The 16,150-nt window shown below is 51.9% G+C and overlaps 1 protein-coding gene across 2 annotated transcripts in view; it reads right to left on the reverse strand.

The window, feature by feature from the left end:
• The window catches only part of sh2b3 (SH2B adaptor protein 3), a 42,581-nt gene that overhangs the window by 24,428 nt on the left and 2,003 nt on the right, over nucleotides 1-16,150 (reverse strand). For both annotated transcript variants that reach the window (XM_035436314.1, XM_035436315.1), the window contains exon 2: nucleotides 3,956-4,897. In XM_035436314.1, coding sequence (XP_035292205.1) covers nucleotides 3,956-4,870 — 915 coding nt within the window. In that variant the 5' untranslated portion in view covers nucleotides 4,871-4,897. The remainder of the gene's footprint in view (nucleotides 1-3,955; nucleotides 4,898-16,150) is intronic.

The raw sequence follows: 16,150 nt of genomic DNA on the forward strand, positions 1-16,150 counted from the left end.
AACGGAGCACGGGCACGAGGTGAGGGGAGGGAGGGACGAAGGGAGGGGCAAGGGCAGACCCGCCGAAACGAATCTGGAGAAAGCCGTAGAGCGGCGTCGCTCCGCTCCAGCGGAGCCCCTCCGGCACGGGACAGCCTCTTCTCAAAAGATTCAAGACGCCATTTCCCTCTCTGCACATTCTGACCAATCAGAGACGAGAACGCTGACTGATCCTCTCGAGCTCGAGCACCCTTATCAGTCATTAGTTAAAAAAAAAAAAAAACAAGTAAATAAAAATTCTTCTTGTTCCCATGACCTTTGACAGATCTCTTTAACATCATCTTTACACTTTTTTCTCTCTCTCTCTCTCTCTCTCTCTCTCTCTCTCTCACAGCTTCCTAGTGCTGGTTCAAAGCAGCCCTAGGGGGTGACAGTTGGCAGTCAAACACGCAGCCCACACTGCTGGAGACACCTCAAAAATAACAAGCATTGTTACTGTAAATTTGCCCTGTTTTTAAAAAATGAGTCATACAGGCGGAGCAAAGGAGCACAAGACGACAGTAACGCATCTTAATTTTCTGCCGTGGATCTTTAGTGTGCTGCTTAGTAACAAGACGTCTGCATGCAGTATAGTCGATTCATTTTTAAAGAGCGTTTTCCCCTAACAGAACTCCTCTTCCGTCGAGGGCAGGCTTTGAATAGGTTTTTAGGGTGTTTGCCGTGCGTATTTAGGGCCAATGTGCATGGAATGCTGCAGTCTTAGTTCAGGGGTCTCCCTGCCACCAATTCAGGGGCTTCTCCAGTCCTCCCAAAGGTCCCGTTTTCCTCACTTTAAGCACCCATAAAAAATCATAGAAATATACAGTGGGCTACTTCACTAGTGCTGAATGCACACAGACCATCAATTAAGCAAAGGAAAAGTAACTGAGCACCCCAGAAAATGAAGGACCAGCTCTTTTAAACCCAAATCCAAACCCCAAACCCGGTTCTAAAAGTGGATTCTCATCCAAGATCAGCTTCTAATGGCTTAACTTCCATGTAACGTGCAAATGAAGCATTGAAAGTCGAGAGGCAACATCTCTCTCTCCCTCTCGATTTAAAAATACCCAAGAACCGAAATAACCTCCGACAGAGCGTTTCGAGTCCCAGCTGTTGCTATTCTGCTAAAGTTTTCGCTGGAACGCGCGCGGACGGTTAGACGATCCCTGCCACGTCTGTTCTTCAAACTCAGCAGCTTGCAAGGGGGGTAAGACGCAGAAACGCGTTTCTGAAAATTCTGCGCGGACAATAATGAATTTCTCTGAAATCGGACGGCGTTTTATCCGCGCGAATTATCAGGCTCGCGCAAGCCGCGTTCGGAGACTTCCCCAGCGGCAGGTTTCTCACGCACAGCCCGCTATCGGACCGCGACCAGTTTCCTTCTTCTGCAGAATGACCCGCGTGACGCCGCCATTGTACTTAAAGACGCTGTCTGGCGTCAGATTTCTCAACATCGCCGCACGGAGTACTGCGAGGAGGGCACATGCACACGCACACATACTGTACACACACACAAACACACACTCACACACACAAACACACACACACACACACACAGGAATATACATGCACACACACACACACACAGGAATATACATGCACACACGCACACACAGGCATATACATGCACACACACATACAGGCATATGCATGCACACACACACACACACACACTGGCATATAAATGCACACACTCATACAGGCATATACATGCGCACACACATACAGGCATATACATGCATGCACACACACACACACACACACAGTAAACACACACACACACACACACACACACACACACACAGTGTATGGCAACACCAGCTCTATGGGATACCACACCTTAGCTTGCTTAAGTGGGTGCACACATATGTGTGTGTATGCGTGTGTGCATGTGTGTGTGTGTGTGTGTGTGAGTATGTGTTTGTGTATGTGCGCGTATGAGTGTGTGTGTGTGCGCGTGTGTGTGTGTGAGTGTGTGTGTGTGTGTAAGTTTGTATATGTGTTTGTGTATGTGCGCGTCTGAGTGTGTGTGTATGTGCGCATATGTGTGTGTGTGTGTGCGTGTGTGTGTGAGTGTGTGTATGTGTTTGTGTATGTGCGCATGTGTGTGTGAGTGTGTGTATGTGTTTGTGTATGTGCGTGTGTGTGTGTGTGTGTGTGCGTGCGTGTGTGTGTATGTGTGCGTCTGAGTGTGTGTGTGAGTGTGTGTGTGTGTGTGTGTGTGTGTGAGTGTGTGTGTGTGTGTTTGTCTATGTGCGCGTGTGTTTGTGTATGTGCGCGTGTGTGTGTGTGTGTGTGTGTGTGAGACTTTGTGGCCTGTCTGTGCCCACTCTCCTCTGTTCTCTCTCAGTAACTCGGTGCGTTACCCCCGTAGAGCTGCCAGTCAGAGGTCTGTTTATCACACCCCTTCTCTGTGAACTCTAGAGACTGCAGAGCGTGAACATACCGGGAGGGCAGCTGCTTCTGAGAGGCTGGAACCAGCAGGTCTGGCACCAGCACTCAGACCACAGCACTCAGCTGCTTAGATCAGGCCTCCCGCCCAGTCGACTGTTTGGTTAATAACCAACCAAACCTCTTCACCACGTCTGCATGGTTTATATCGCTGTCTGAAGGAGCAGGACATTTGTGTTAATGAGCAGGTGTACCAGATAAAGTGCCGATTTAGTGTGTGTGTGTGTGAGTGTGTGTGTGTGTGCGTGTGTGTGAGTGTGAGTGTGATAGTGTGTGGGCGTGTGTGCGCATGCATATCCCTGTATGTGTGTGTGTGTGTGTGTGCATGCATGCTTATGCCTGTGTGTTTGTGTGTATGTGTGTGTATGTGTGTGAGTAAGTGTGAGTGCAATACTATGTGCGCACGTGTGTGTGTGTGTGTGTGTGTGTGCTAACTCTAATAGCTCCCTTCCTTTTAAGGCTATTTTCTTAGCCTGAGCTGAGCAGTGAGTGGCGCTTGCCAAGATTCCAGTGCAGCAGAGCAGAGCCCCTGCGAACAGCAACAGTGCGCTAACGTGCTACTGCATTCAACACAATGGCTGTGTCTGCTAACACGCTAACCAACTGAACACAATGGCTGTGTCTGCTAACGCGCTAACCAACTGAACACAATGGCTGTGTCTGCTAACGCGCTAACCAACTGAACACAATGGCTGTGTCCGCTAATGCGCTAACCAACTGAACACAATGGATGTGTCTGCTAACATGCTAACGAACTCAACACAATGGCTGTCTGCTAACATGCTAACCAACTGAACACAATGGCTGTGTCTGCTAACATGCTAACAAACTCAACACAATGGCTGTGTCTGCTAACATGCTAACCAACTGAACATAATGGCTGTGTCTGCTAACATGCTAACCAACTCAACACAATGGCTGTGGTTGCTAATGTGCTAACCAACTGCACACAATGGCTGTGGTTGCTAATGTGCTAACCCAGTTAAACATTGACTGAATGTGTGCTAACGTGCTAACCCCTCTGACTGGCTCAGTGGAACAGCACTGAAGATCTTGGGCAATCTCCTCTCTGGAAAATCGGACCAAACGAAACCCGGTGACTGGACTCCGCCACAGAACTGCATACGGCTTCACAAGCATCTCCAAGCACTTTTTTTCCCGAAAAACTGACGCTCTGTTCTGGTATGCAGAATCCAGGCCGTACCATCAGGCCTACACACCGGGGCACCTGTCCCCGGACAGTATAGTGACGGAGAAAATGGCAGCACGCGACACCGAAAAAAATGGGTGGAGCTATCATACACTCGCCGATAAGAGCCAATCATTGCGTCTTCCTGTGGCTCCGCCCCCTACGAGGTTCACGAAGCCTTACTGTCGATGGCTAGCCTGAGCCTCGTCGTCGCCTGGACTGCGGCAGGCCGACTGTGAACGGCCGTTAGCGGCCCGGCGCTAGCGCCAGGCTCGGCGGGTTGATTGACAGCCTTACCTTGGGCGGGTCGAAGAGCTCCAGCCGGAAGCCGTTGGAGCCGCGGCGGACCAGCAGCCGGCAGCGCTGCCACCGCGGCGGGACGTCGGAGATCGTGTCGTCCACCACCATGTACCTGAGCTGGCCCTCCTTAAAACTGCCCCGCGGCTCCGCCCTCCTCCTCCCGCGGAACATGCTGGCAAACCTGCCCAGGAGCGAGGAGGAGGAGGAGGAGGGGGGGGAGGAGGAGGCCGGGGGCGGGGTGGCGGGCGGGGTGACGAGGGGCGTGTCCTCGCGGGGGGAGGGCGGAGCCTCCTTCGGCTGCTTCTTCTTCACCAGCCGATACACGCTCTGCTGGATCTGGCTGACGGACAGGTGCGTGATGTCAGCGTCGGGTGTGGCGGTGACGAGCGGGGGCGGGCTGTACCGTTGGGGCGTGACGGGGGGGCGCGCCGACACCTCCTCCTGGCTGCGGCGGCAGGGAGGGGAGGCGGGGCGGGTAGTGTCAGCGGGGGCAGCCTGCCGTAGCGGAAGCTCCAGTTCCCGCTGCGGAGGCGGGGGCGACCCGGGGGCCAGTGGCCCCGCCTTGGAGGCCAGAGCGGGGGGGCCCGGCCGGCCGGCCTCCCGGTAGTCCAGCAAGGTGGTCCACAGTCGGCCGCTCACAGCCGATGGGGGCAGGGGGGGCGGCGGAGGGGGAGGGGGCGCATTTCGGGACACCTCCCGGCTGAAGTGCCTCTGGAACAGGTCGCTGAACTGCTTGGAGAAGCTGTCGGGCGGGAGCACATCCTGCAGGGGGCGCTCTCTGGCGAAGAGGCGGTAGTGCTTGGCCAGCTCCCGAGCCACGGCTGCCGCGTGCAGCTCGCAGAAGTCCCGCCAGCCCTGGGGCTGTGATGTGGAAGGCCTGCTCGTCCCTGATTGGGTAGTGTTTCCATTCATCGCAGTTATCAGCACAGCTGAGGATCACTGGGGGGAAACACACACGAGGCAGACGTCAGAGAGACCTGCTCACAGCCTGACACGCATTCACCCATTCACTCACCATTCACCCATTCACTGCACCATTCACCCATTCACTCCACAATTCACTCACCATTCACTCTACATTTCACTGCACCATTCACCCATTCACTCACCATTCACCCATTCACTCCACAGTTCACACACCATTCACTCTGCATTTGACAGCACCATTCACCCATTCACTCTGCATTTGACTGCACCATTCACCCATTCACTCACCATTCGCCCATTCACTCCACAGTTCACACACCATTCACTCTGCATTTGACTGCACCATTCACCCATTCACTCACCATTCGCCCATTCACTCTACATTTGACTGCACCATTCACTGTACATTTCTGCCGAACTCATACACCAGATCCTTTCATCACATTTACATTACAGACATTCTCCAGTCCCTCTTTTCCAGAGTGAATTACACACAGCTTATGTGCAAATGGCATCCATTTATCCAGCTGGATTTGTACTGACGCAATTCAGCTTAAACACCGGAATGAGCGGCAGTGTCCAACCTGGGATTCAAACCTGCAACCTTCAGTTTACCAGCCCAGTGCCCTTTAACTCAAGAGCAGCAAAGAATATGCAAATAAAAGATGATAATTTTTAATTCCCAGAGGGTGCTAATCCGGTTAGGCAAATTTCCAGACGAGCCCCGAGAGTAAACACTGTCTCGACTCCTCCCCTTCCTGTGCAAATGTGCGGGAGTCTGAGGAGACCTGCTGACTCCTAAACGGCCCCCCCGCCACCGCCGCCGCCCCCCCCCTCCAACCCCGCCCGCCCCCAGCCCATCTAACAGCACAAGCTGCAGAAACATCTGGACCTCAGCACTTTGTCTCTCGGGAGAGCTGGAGGAGAAGAGGAAGAAAGAAAGGAAGACGTGATTCACGCACTGAGTCACTCGGGGGGGGGATGAGTGTTACTGAGGAGCAGTGTGGAGACTAACACAGGGGCCGGGGGGGGAGGGGGATGGATGGGGGGGGGGCAGTTTGCAGACTCTGATCAGCACCATTCCTGGTCCTGACAGGAAATAAACGCAACAGGGCCAGTAAATGAGCGCGTGAGACGTCCGGCGCTCTGCGTCTCCGCTTCTGCACATCCGCGCTCTCGCACCCACAATGCACTGCTCACCGCAACCCTCTGGAATACCCCCAAACGAGTAAATCACAACTCTCTCCCCCTCTCCCCCTCTCCCCCTCCCTCTCTCCCGCTCCCTCTCTCCCCCTCTCTCTCTCCCGCTCCTGCTCCCTCTCTCCCCCTCCCGCTCCCTCTCTCCCCCTCTCTCTCTCTCTCTCCCGCTCCCTCTCTCCCCCCCTCCCTCTCTCTCTCTCTCCCCCCCTCTCCCTATCTCTTTCTCTCCCCTCTCTCCCTATCTCTCTCTCCCCTCTCTCTCTCTCTCTCTCCCCCTCTCTCTCTCTCTCTCCCGCTCCTTCTCTCCCCGACCTCTCTCCCTATCTCTCTCTCTCTCCCTCTCTCTCCCCCCCCTCCCTCTCTCTCTCCCCTCTCTCCCCCCCTCTCCCTCTCTCTCTCTCCCCCTCTCTCTCTCTCTCAAATGAAGCTGTGGTAACACAGCTCTTTAATGTAAAAAACATCTGCTCCCACCGATTTAATATTTAAATCTGAGTCATTTTGTGTGTGTGTGTGTGTGTGTGTGTGTGTGTGAGCATGCGTGTGTGCGTGTGTGTATGTGTGTTCTGCGTGTGTGCATGTGCACCTCTGCGTGTGTGAGTTTGCATGTGTGTTCTTAACAACCAAAATGGGACTTTCTGCACTGCGTTCCCAAATCTGCCTGTAACCCTCTCTGCTTTCCCCTCCTGTCTGAATCAACTTAAAACTGCACGGTCTGGCCTCCTTTAACAAGACCAGGTCAAAACCTAGTATATGGCTGGTCCGGCCAACCAATGGTGTGACGTCATAACTCGGCCGACCAATGGTGTAACTTCATCACTCACTCACTCAGTCAGTCACAGACATTCGCGTTTGACCGCTGTTGCGGTCCAGCCAAAAATAAATTCTGAAAAAGCTTAATCTGATACAAACGACTGACCCAAACATCCTGCAGGCAGAGATCCAAACTAAAAAGTCCCCAAAAGAACCTTAAATCACGATATTCTTCTGAACAAACCCAAAGGGCCACACTGTCCAACTAATTCACAGCCTAATGGCTAAAACAGGTGGAAGAGCTACAGGTAAGTTTCACAACTGAGGAACAGCAATGGGACCAGACTCCAAACTGAACTTTTCTGCAGAGAAAAGCCTGACCTCTGGATAAGGATCCAGGGCTTGTTCTTTACAAGAGAAGCAAGGCAGTGAACTGTTCCCCCTGTATAAAACCGAACAAGTGTCTGCCCAAGGACGCGCACGCAACCGAAAAACAGCAACGGCCCAACAGAAATCTAAAATGACGAAAAGCACACGAGTGGAATTCAAATTGAACGCATCAACTGACGACACTCTGGTAACCGAAGGCCAGACGGACAGAGAGCAGCCACCGCTCCCTCGGTGTGTCATGCTGAAACAGCTCCCCACGCAAAGAAGAACTGAAAGTACCGCAGGAAGCTGCTGGAAATTCTCCTTCTTCCTCATCTTCTGTGTAGAAGCAGAAAGAAAAAAGAACAACACCAAACATCGCTTATCCGTTTCACTGACCACAGTGGGCAGCTTCTCAACCGTGAGAGCGATGCGAGTCTATTAGCAGCCGCTGTGTTTGTGTGAATTTGTGAGGGCCGGGGGTTGGGGGCGGGGATGAGTAATAATATCTAATCAAATGAAGCCGCTCGGCTTCATTTGATTAGATATTATTACTCATCCCCGCCCCCAACCCCCGGCCCTCACAAATTTTACAGGGTTCAAAAAAAAAAAAAACACAGCCTTATGAATGGAAGCTTTGATGTCACTGTGAATGAAGCTCAGATTGAGGAACCTTCTGGACTGGCTTCTGATTGGTCCCAGCTAAGGTCTTCCTCATGGGGACCGGCCTCCTTTACACTGATCCCACTGTCTCTCGCGCCGCCCCTCCCCCACCCACCCCCCAATTTCTCGGAACCTACAGAGGTGAGGGTAGCGTAGGACCCATGTGCCCCACTGATCAAGACAAGCATGGCCCCCATTCTTCGACATCCCAAAAAAACTTCTGCTCTCACCAAGGAAAGGAAGTCCACTGATGTCACACTGTCCACTGCTCCGTTCTCATCTTTGTAAATTAATTTAAAGCCTTTTTCCAAATCATGGATATTCTAGATCACACCTGTCATAGTCTGAAAGCACTTTGCTTGAGAGGTTGATTGAATATTTCAATCTGTTAATGGTGTTCACAATCCTGGTCCCGGAGAGCCGCAGGGTCTGCTGGGGTCCCCAGCCCTGGTCCTGGAGAACTACAGTCTGCTGGGGCCCCCAGCCCTGGTCCTGGAGAACTACAGAGTCTGCTGGGGCCCCCAGCCCTGGTCCTGGAGAACTACAGAGTCTGCTGGGGCCCCCAGCCCTGGTCCTGGAGAGCCTGTTAATCGGGTCTGTACTGGTCGTGTAATTTTACAGTGAAAAAAACAGCAGACTCTGCGGCTCTCCAGGACCAGGGCTGGAGAACCCAGCAGAACCCGGCAGAACCCGGCAGAACCCGGCAGAACCCAGAACCCCAGGGTTCCACTGCATTAATGCATCAAAGGGGAACATGAACTGCCGCTCACCCCGCACTGCCACTCACCCAACACTTTCTCCATGTAAGCCAAACCTATGTGAAGAGGAAGGGCTGTGGAACTCTCCTCACACCTTTTAAAAACACCAGTATTCACACCCAAAGGGGACAGGGGACAGGGGACGGGGGGGGGGACGGGGGGGGGACCGGGGGGGGGGGTGTTTTCACCCTGCACCCGCGCACACGGAGGCCAAGGCCACGTGGAGACCCTGGTTATCTGCGGCCTGGAAGCGGTAGCCTACATTCGGCAGATTACCGCCTTCTCTCCGCGTTCTCCGTTTTAAGGAGTGTGTTTTCGTGCCAGCGAATGCGGGGGTACGTCAGCGGGCGCACAGCAGGCACGTGCGCCTAGCCCCCCCCCAACCCCCGCTCCCCCCTCGCTGGCCCCCCGGACTCGGCGCTCCTATCAGCACCCCCAGGCCGAGGATGACTCAGCAGTCTGAGAGCGAAGGCCGCACTTCCTCCCCCGGCGTCTCGCCGCGGCCCTTCCCGCCGCGGGGCGCTACGCCAACACCGTGCGGGACGCCCGCCGCCCCCCCGCGCCCCCCTGCCCCCCCCCAGGGGTCTCGCCCGCGAGGCGCGCGGTCCGGACGGCGCCCAGCTGCAGCCGTCGGGTATTTTTCGGGCATTTGCAGGAACCCCTCGCTGGGTGGTCCTATTTATATCTCTGTGGCGGTATCTGTGTGTACGCACACTGCCCGGCTCTGTGCGGCCCGTCCTGGAGCGGGACAGAGGGGGCACCCCCGCCCCCCTCCCCTCAAAGCTGGCTCACTGCCTCCTTACGCTGTCCCTTCCTTTAGAGCTGGCAGAGAGGACTGCCCCCCCACCCCCTCCCCTAACCCCACCCCCCCACCACACACATACAGGCTGCATTACAGAATAGTTTCCCTTCGCTGTGAGTGTGCGCTAAATCTCAGCCAGCCGAGATGCTGGGATAAAACCTTTCTTATTAACGCATTCAAATTGTATTCTTTTTTTATTTTTTAACTTTTGTCATGAAGAAGAACACTGCAGTCCGCTCGTCAGAGTTTCAGTCTAAAGGGCTCGGTTTCCAGCACGGTGATTCTTCTCTCACGGTGATCAACACATTCTCCCAAAGCACCTGCACTTTGAAGGAAAGAAAAAAAAAAAAAAAGAGAAGTAAAAAAGAAACTGGAAGTTCGTAAAATAAAATATAAAATCTGTAATTGTTTGCTGACTGAGCACATAATGGAAAAGAGAGGGAGAAAAGAAACCGTAAAAATGCAGAAATAAAAACGCTTTGTGTGCTGGCATGCGGACAAGGGTAAGAGGCCAGGGGGCCAAACTGCTCTAACAGACGCGAGACTGAGCTGGGAGTCAGAGCCGGGAGTCTGAGCCTGGAGTCAGAGCTTTGAGTCTGAAATGTATTTATATTATTCTTATTATAAAAAATAAAAATAATAATAATACATTGAATTGGTTGCAAATGGCTAGCAGAACCTCTTTAGGGGCATGTTTGGTTCATTTCTTTCACGATATGATATATTTCTGCAGCGTGTGGTTTTACCATCTCGCTGGGAAAATTTATCACTGTCTCCCAGGGTCCAGCCCCACAACACTTCCCTAAACCCAGAACCTCATCTTTCAATTCGCCAAACTGAACTTCAGCTCGTTTCCTCAACCGACAGAACTGAAGGCCAGCCAACTGCAAGCCCCGCCCCCTCCGTCCCTCGGACGCTGTGATTGGCCCCGGCAGAGTGCTTTCTGTTGAAGGCAGACACAGATGTGAGCTGGGCTGGACGAGGGTTTTGGGGTGCAAACATGAACAGCGCTGCACTGCATGTACCCCCAAAAAGTCCATATCCATAGCAACAAGGCCACAGAATGCACATAAAAATCTGTTTATAGAAGTTCATATTTAAAAATGAACATTTCTCTCTGAAGTAAACATCTTCATAGGCCACAGCCTCCTGACACTGTCACACAACACAACGCACCAATCACAGCATAACACAGAAAAAAAACGGAATAACCCCGCCGAGCCGAACCGAACTGCACATTCTGAACAACTTCCTGTCTTTAGGAAGGAATAAAGCTGGGAAACTGAGCCAGAGCAACCAAACAATGAGAGGGAGGGAGAGAGAGAGAGAAAAGAGAGAGAGAGAGGAAGTGAAAGAAGAAGAGAGAACCCTACGTGGGGGGTTGGGGGGGTTGGGGGGGGGGAGTCAACAGAGTAACTGCGACCAGCAGGTCATTCCCTTGTGATTTTAACACCACGGACGCAAGTGAGGCAACACCCCCACCACACCCCCACCCTCCCTCCTGCAAAAAAATACACATTTTATAATGTAAATCAGTTCATCTAAAGAGGTGGACCAGGCCACAGTGCTGGAGAAGCTTGCAACAGTAGCAAAAAATTCAGCGAGACAGGAACGGGAGCCTATGCCTGCGTGCATGAGGGGGGGCTGGGGGGGGGGGGGCACTTGTGGTGTGAGCTGACTCAGCAGGTAGGCTGTTGCTATGGAAACATCACCTCCACCCCGGGCAGGGAAACGCAGTTCCTCCCCCTAGAATCAGCCCTTTGTGGGCTGGCGGCTGGGGGGGGTGGGGGACGGTTCGACCCGACGGGTCATCTGTCAGGTCCCACCAAACCCCATCCCGCCCTCCTGCACCCCTGCACCCCACAAACCCAAAAGAGACCGTGGTAACGCAGGGAGGTACAGCTCAGTGCGGGGGGGGGGGGGGCAGAGAGCCTCACTGCTGAGAGAGAGCTGCCCCCCCCCCACCGAGGTAGGCTCACCCACCCCCACCCCCCCACCGCCCCACCGCACTGCTTTCTCACAGGTCCATTTCCTGAGCACACCGTTCCGCTGAACTCTCTCTCCCTCTCTCTTTTTTTTTTCTCTCTCGCTCACACTCTCTATCTCTCTCTTCCTCTCCCACTCTATCTCTCTCTCATACTCTCTCTAACAATCTCTCTCCCTTTCTCTATCTCTTTCTCACTCTCACTCTCTCGTTCTTACGTACTCTGTCTCTCCATCTTACTTCCTCTCTCTCTTTTGCTCTTTCGCTCCATCATGAACCCTTCTAACCTGGTGAGAGAAATGCAGAGAAAGACACAGAGAAAGAGGAAGAGGAGAGGAGAGAAAGAGGGAGAGGAGAGGACAGAGAGAGAAAGAGGGAGAGGAGAGAGCGAGAAAGAGGGAGAGGAGAGGAGAGAGAGAGAAAGAGGGAGAGGAGAGGAGAGAGAGAAAGAGGGAGAGGAGAAGAGAGAGAGAGAGAAAGAGGGAGAGGGGAGAGAGAGAGAGAGGGGGGAGAGAGAGAGAAAGAGAGAGGGGGAGAGAGAGAGTAAGAGAGAGGGGGGAGAGAGAGAGAAAGAGGGAGAGGGGGGAGAGAGAGAAAGAGAGAGGGGGAAGAGGGAGAGAAAGAGAGAGGGAGAAAGAGGGAGAGAGAAAGAGAGAGGGAGAAAGAGAGAGGGGGGAGAGAGAGAAAGAGAGAGGGAGAAAGAGGGAGAGGAGAAGAGAGAGAGAGCGAAAGAGGGAGAGGGGAGAGAGAGAGAGAGGGGGTGAGAGAGAGAGAAAGAGAGAAAGAGGGAGAGAGAGAGAGAAAGAGGGAGAGAGAGAGAAAGAGAGAGGGAGAAAGAGGGAGAGAGCTGCTTCATTCTCACAGGCGTGTCCCAACACGCCTCAAGCACGCGTCACACTGGCCTCACTCACACGGAGAGACAGGTATCCCCATCGCACCCCTGACTACACACACCTTACTCACCTGGGACCCTCCCCCCTCCACCCCTCCACCCCCCAAAACCCTCTCTGCACACTGGGACCCTGACCCCCCCCCCACTCCCCAAACCCAATCTACGCACCTGACTGGGACCCCCCCCCCCCTCTGCCCCCCACCAATCCAATCTGCACACCTGGAGCTGGGACCCTCTCCACTCCCCAAACCCAATCTGCACACTGGGACCTGCCCCCCCTCTCCACAACCCAAACCCAATCAGCACACCCAAAAACGCAGCACAGAAGCCGGGACGTCCCAGACCAGGAGAGGAAAAAAACAGACCGGCCTATCAGGATTCCAAATTTCCCTATTTTTGAATTCTCACAGCACTGTGGATGCTAGCAGCTATTTTTAAATAAAATTTGTACTTGCCATGAATCATGTGGCAGTATTCCACAAAGATGGTTGTTTTTGCCACCTTACAGTAAGTGGCTCTGGATAAGCACACACACGCACACGCACACGCACGCGCACACGCACACGCACACGGCTAGTTTCCCCATCTACAGAGTTTCACCCCAAGCCCCATCATTCCTCTTCTCTCTCCCAAAAGACAATCAAGGTGCGGGGAACCGAAAAGGCCGAGGGGTGGAGCCTCACAGGGACAGATCCCAGCATAGAGATCCTCACAGGCAGTGTTCAGCTCAAACAGGCTGTGCCGAACAGGCAGTGTTCAGCTTAAACATGCTGAGCCCGGCAGGCAGTGTTCAGCTTAAACAGGCTGCTTTAACTGAGCCCGACAGGCAGTGTTCAGCTCAAACAGGCTGTGCCGAACAGGCAGTGTTCAGCTTAAACACGCTGAGCCGGACAGGCAGTGTTCAGCTTAAACACGCTGAGCCCGGCAGGCAGTGTTCAGCTCAAACAGGCTGCTTTTAACTGAGCCCGACAGGCAGTGTTCAGCTTAAACAGGCTGTGCCGGACAGGCAGTGTTCAGCTTAAACACGCTGAGCCCGACAGGCAGTGTTCAGCTTAAACAGGCTGTTCTAACTGAGCCGGACAGGCAGTGTTCAGCTCAAACACGCTGAGCCCGGCAGGCAGTGTTCAGCTCAAACACGCTGAGCCCGACAGGCAGTGTTCAGCTTAAACGCGCTGAGCCCGACAGGCAGTGTTCAGCTCAAACACGCTGAGCCGGACAGGCAGTGTTCAGCTTAAACACGCTGAGCCCGACAGGCAGTGTTCAGCTTAAACAGGCTGTTCTAACTGAGCCGGACAGGCAGTGTTCAGCTCAAACACGCTGAGCCCGACAGGCAGTGTTCAGCTCAAGCGTGTTGTTTTAAGTCGGCTGGTATCACACAGTCACATCATCACACGCTGTTCCCTGAAGGAGGTTCCCCCGGGGGCGGGGGCGGGGGCGGGGGCAGGGGTGGGGGCTCTCTCTCACTTGGCTCATTTTTAGCAGCGCAGCACCAAAGCGCGCCAGCGTTCCGTACAGCTGTGCACAGATGCATTCTGGGAGCAGATTCCATCTCTTCCAGCAGGCACGCTCAGAAGCAGCGGCGTTTACTTCCAATCGCGAGGATTACACGCACGACCAGCGCAGACAGCAGGTCTGAGAGAGTCTCCACACACACGCCTGAGCCATTAATGCAGCCGGAAAACTCCACTGGAAACATTACTTTTACTTGCAGTGCGGAATAGATATTTCATTGCATGGTATATATTCCACAGTCTTTTGAAACTAGGCCAGTTTCAAATACTGTTACACAAGCTCTTGAAACTATACATTGATATAGGCTACACATGCACACACCACACATATACATACACGCACACAATGATAGACTGGATTTGAAAGCTGAAAATATAGGTCAAAATGATTTTTTAAATGATCCTAGGCTTTATCTTCAGCTGCACCCATGACCCACGAAAGGGAAGATAGCATTTTGTCCAATCAGGTGGACAGATTGAGCCCATTCTGGCCAATCAGCACAGAGTATGAATGGGGTTAATAAACTGGAGGGCGGGGGTGAAAAGTAGATACAGAGAGCAAAATATGGCCCAAACAATCAACCACAACACCGGTTTACAGCCTTGGAGACAGTCATACACAGCTTTCTGTTAGAGGGAAACACTGCTCCCAAAAAATACATTAAATACAGCCTACACAGCACCCTGAGCTAAGGATATAGGCCTACTCCTGCCTACATCACCATGGTCATGAAATTGCATACTTTCAAGTTTAATAATCCATTAGTCAAACTTTAAATCACTAGCAGTAATGAGGTGCAGAACGCTTTCAGAATTAGCCTTACATCATTACTACAGTATGGAGTAGAGCCACTAATTATCGTCCCGTGACACGAAAATTGCGATTACAATACTCAACGGCTGGGTGGATTGTCACACTGCGTGGGATTCTGCGACAGTGTCGGAATCAGGAAAGGCTAATTGCGTAAAAACACACGGACAAAGGATCAGGTTCAACACGTTTTTAAAAGTGAAACAAACCACTCGTTTCACAATCGCAAGGTGAAGAGGCCGCAAAAATAACTATCCCACACACTGCTGAGAGAGCCGTTTAAAACGGCTAAAAAAAAGAAAAGTGACCTTGTAAACAGGCAGAAACATGGGTTTAAATTGATTACAGGAAATTGCATGCTTTGTAGAATACCATGCTAGGCAGGGTTTTTTTTTTTTCCCAAACGGAGACCCCTGAGAGCTTTCACATGCCGTTAGCATCGCTGCGCGAAACAGAGCTGCTTTGTAGAGTCAGTCTTGTTTCATTCTCAGTGTGACTAAAAAAAGCCACAGCTTCTAGGTCACTTTTTCTAAAGGCTTTTAATCACATGCACACACGCACACACTAAAACACACACACACACACACACACACACACACACACACACAGACAGGCTTTTACATGATGATCACAGTTTGTTTTACTAGAAAAACCAAAGCTTTACCACAGCGAGAGAAAGAGGCAATATGGGGTGAAAATACTTTTTTTTCATAGCACAGAAAATGTGAAAATTTGCTACCAGGAAGTGCAACTGATCTCCAGTTCTCCCCTCGCTCTTAAAGAACAAACTGAGGGAGGATTTTTTCACAGAAGAATAGACCTTTAAATTTTCGAATCTTTAAACACTTTGTTTAAGGAGATAACTCACCGATGCCAAAACAAGCAATCAGTCAATAAGCAATCCCTTTCAGCACCAAACACGTGCCCAGGATAGATGTTTGGTAGTATTTGCCAATAAAAGGTCAATAAATACTACTTGCTTGTTGGTCTCAGACAAATAAACTACACTACATTCACCAGAATCCCTTGCTCCTCCTGGGTCTGATCTGGTTACAGTGTGTGGTGAACTGGCAGATGGCATTTAAAAATCTTTTACAGCGCAACAATCAATCTGACCCAACCTGCATCAGCACCCGGTCCATTTAACGTGAGAAACAGAATCAATCACAAAAGTGATTTGGTAGTACCAAGTCTAAGGGCTGAATCCTCCTAACCTGAACAGAGTATGAGCATTTATGAGAAAAGGTGTAAACACAGTATAACTACTGTTCAGATGCATGAACAGAAATTGAGTTATTAACAAATATAAGCCTATACAGCACAGGCAGGGGAATACCAAAATCGCAGAAACGATTATGTTTAGAGAATTGTTAGACAGTGAAAGTTGGACAATTATTTGACAGTGAATGTTGAGAGAATTGTTTGACAGTGAAAGTTAGAGAATATTTTGACAGTGAAAGTTAGAGAATAGTTTGACAGTGAATGTTTAAAGAATTATTTGAGCACGTTTTTGCTAGAAGAACAG

This window comes from Anguilla anguilla, chromosome 10 (genome assembly GCF_013347855.1).
Source record: "Anguilla anguilla isolate fAngAng1 chromosome 10, fAngAng1.pri, whole genome shotgun sequence".
NCBI lineage: Eukaryota > Metazoa > Chordata > Actinopteri > Anguilliformes > Anguillidae > Anguilla > Anguilla anguilla.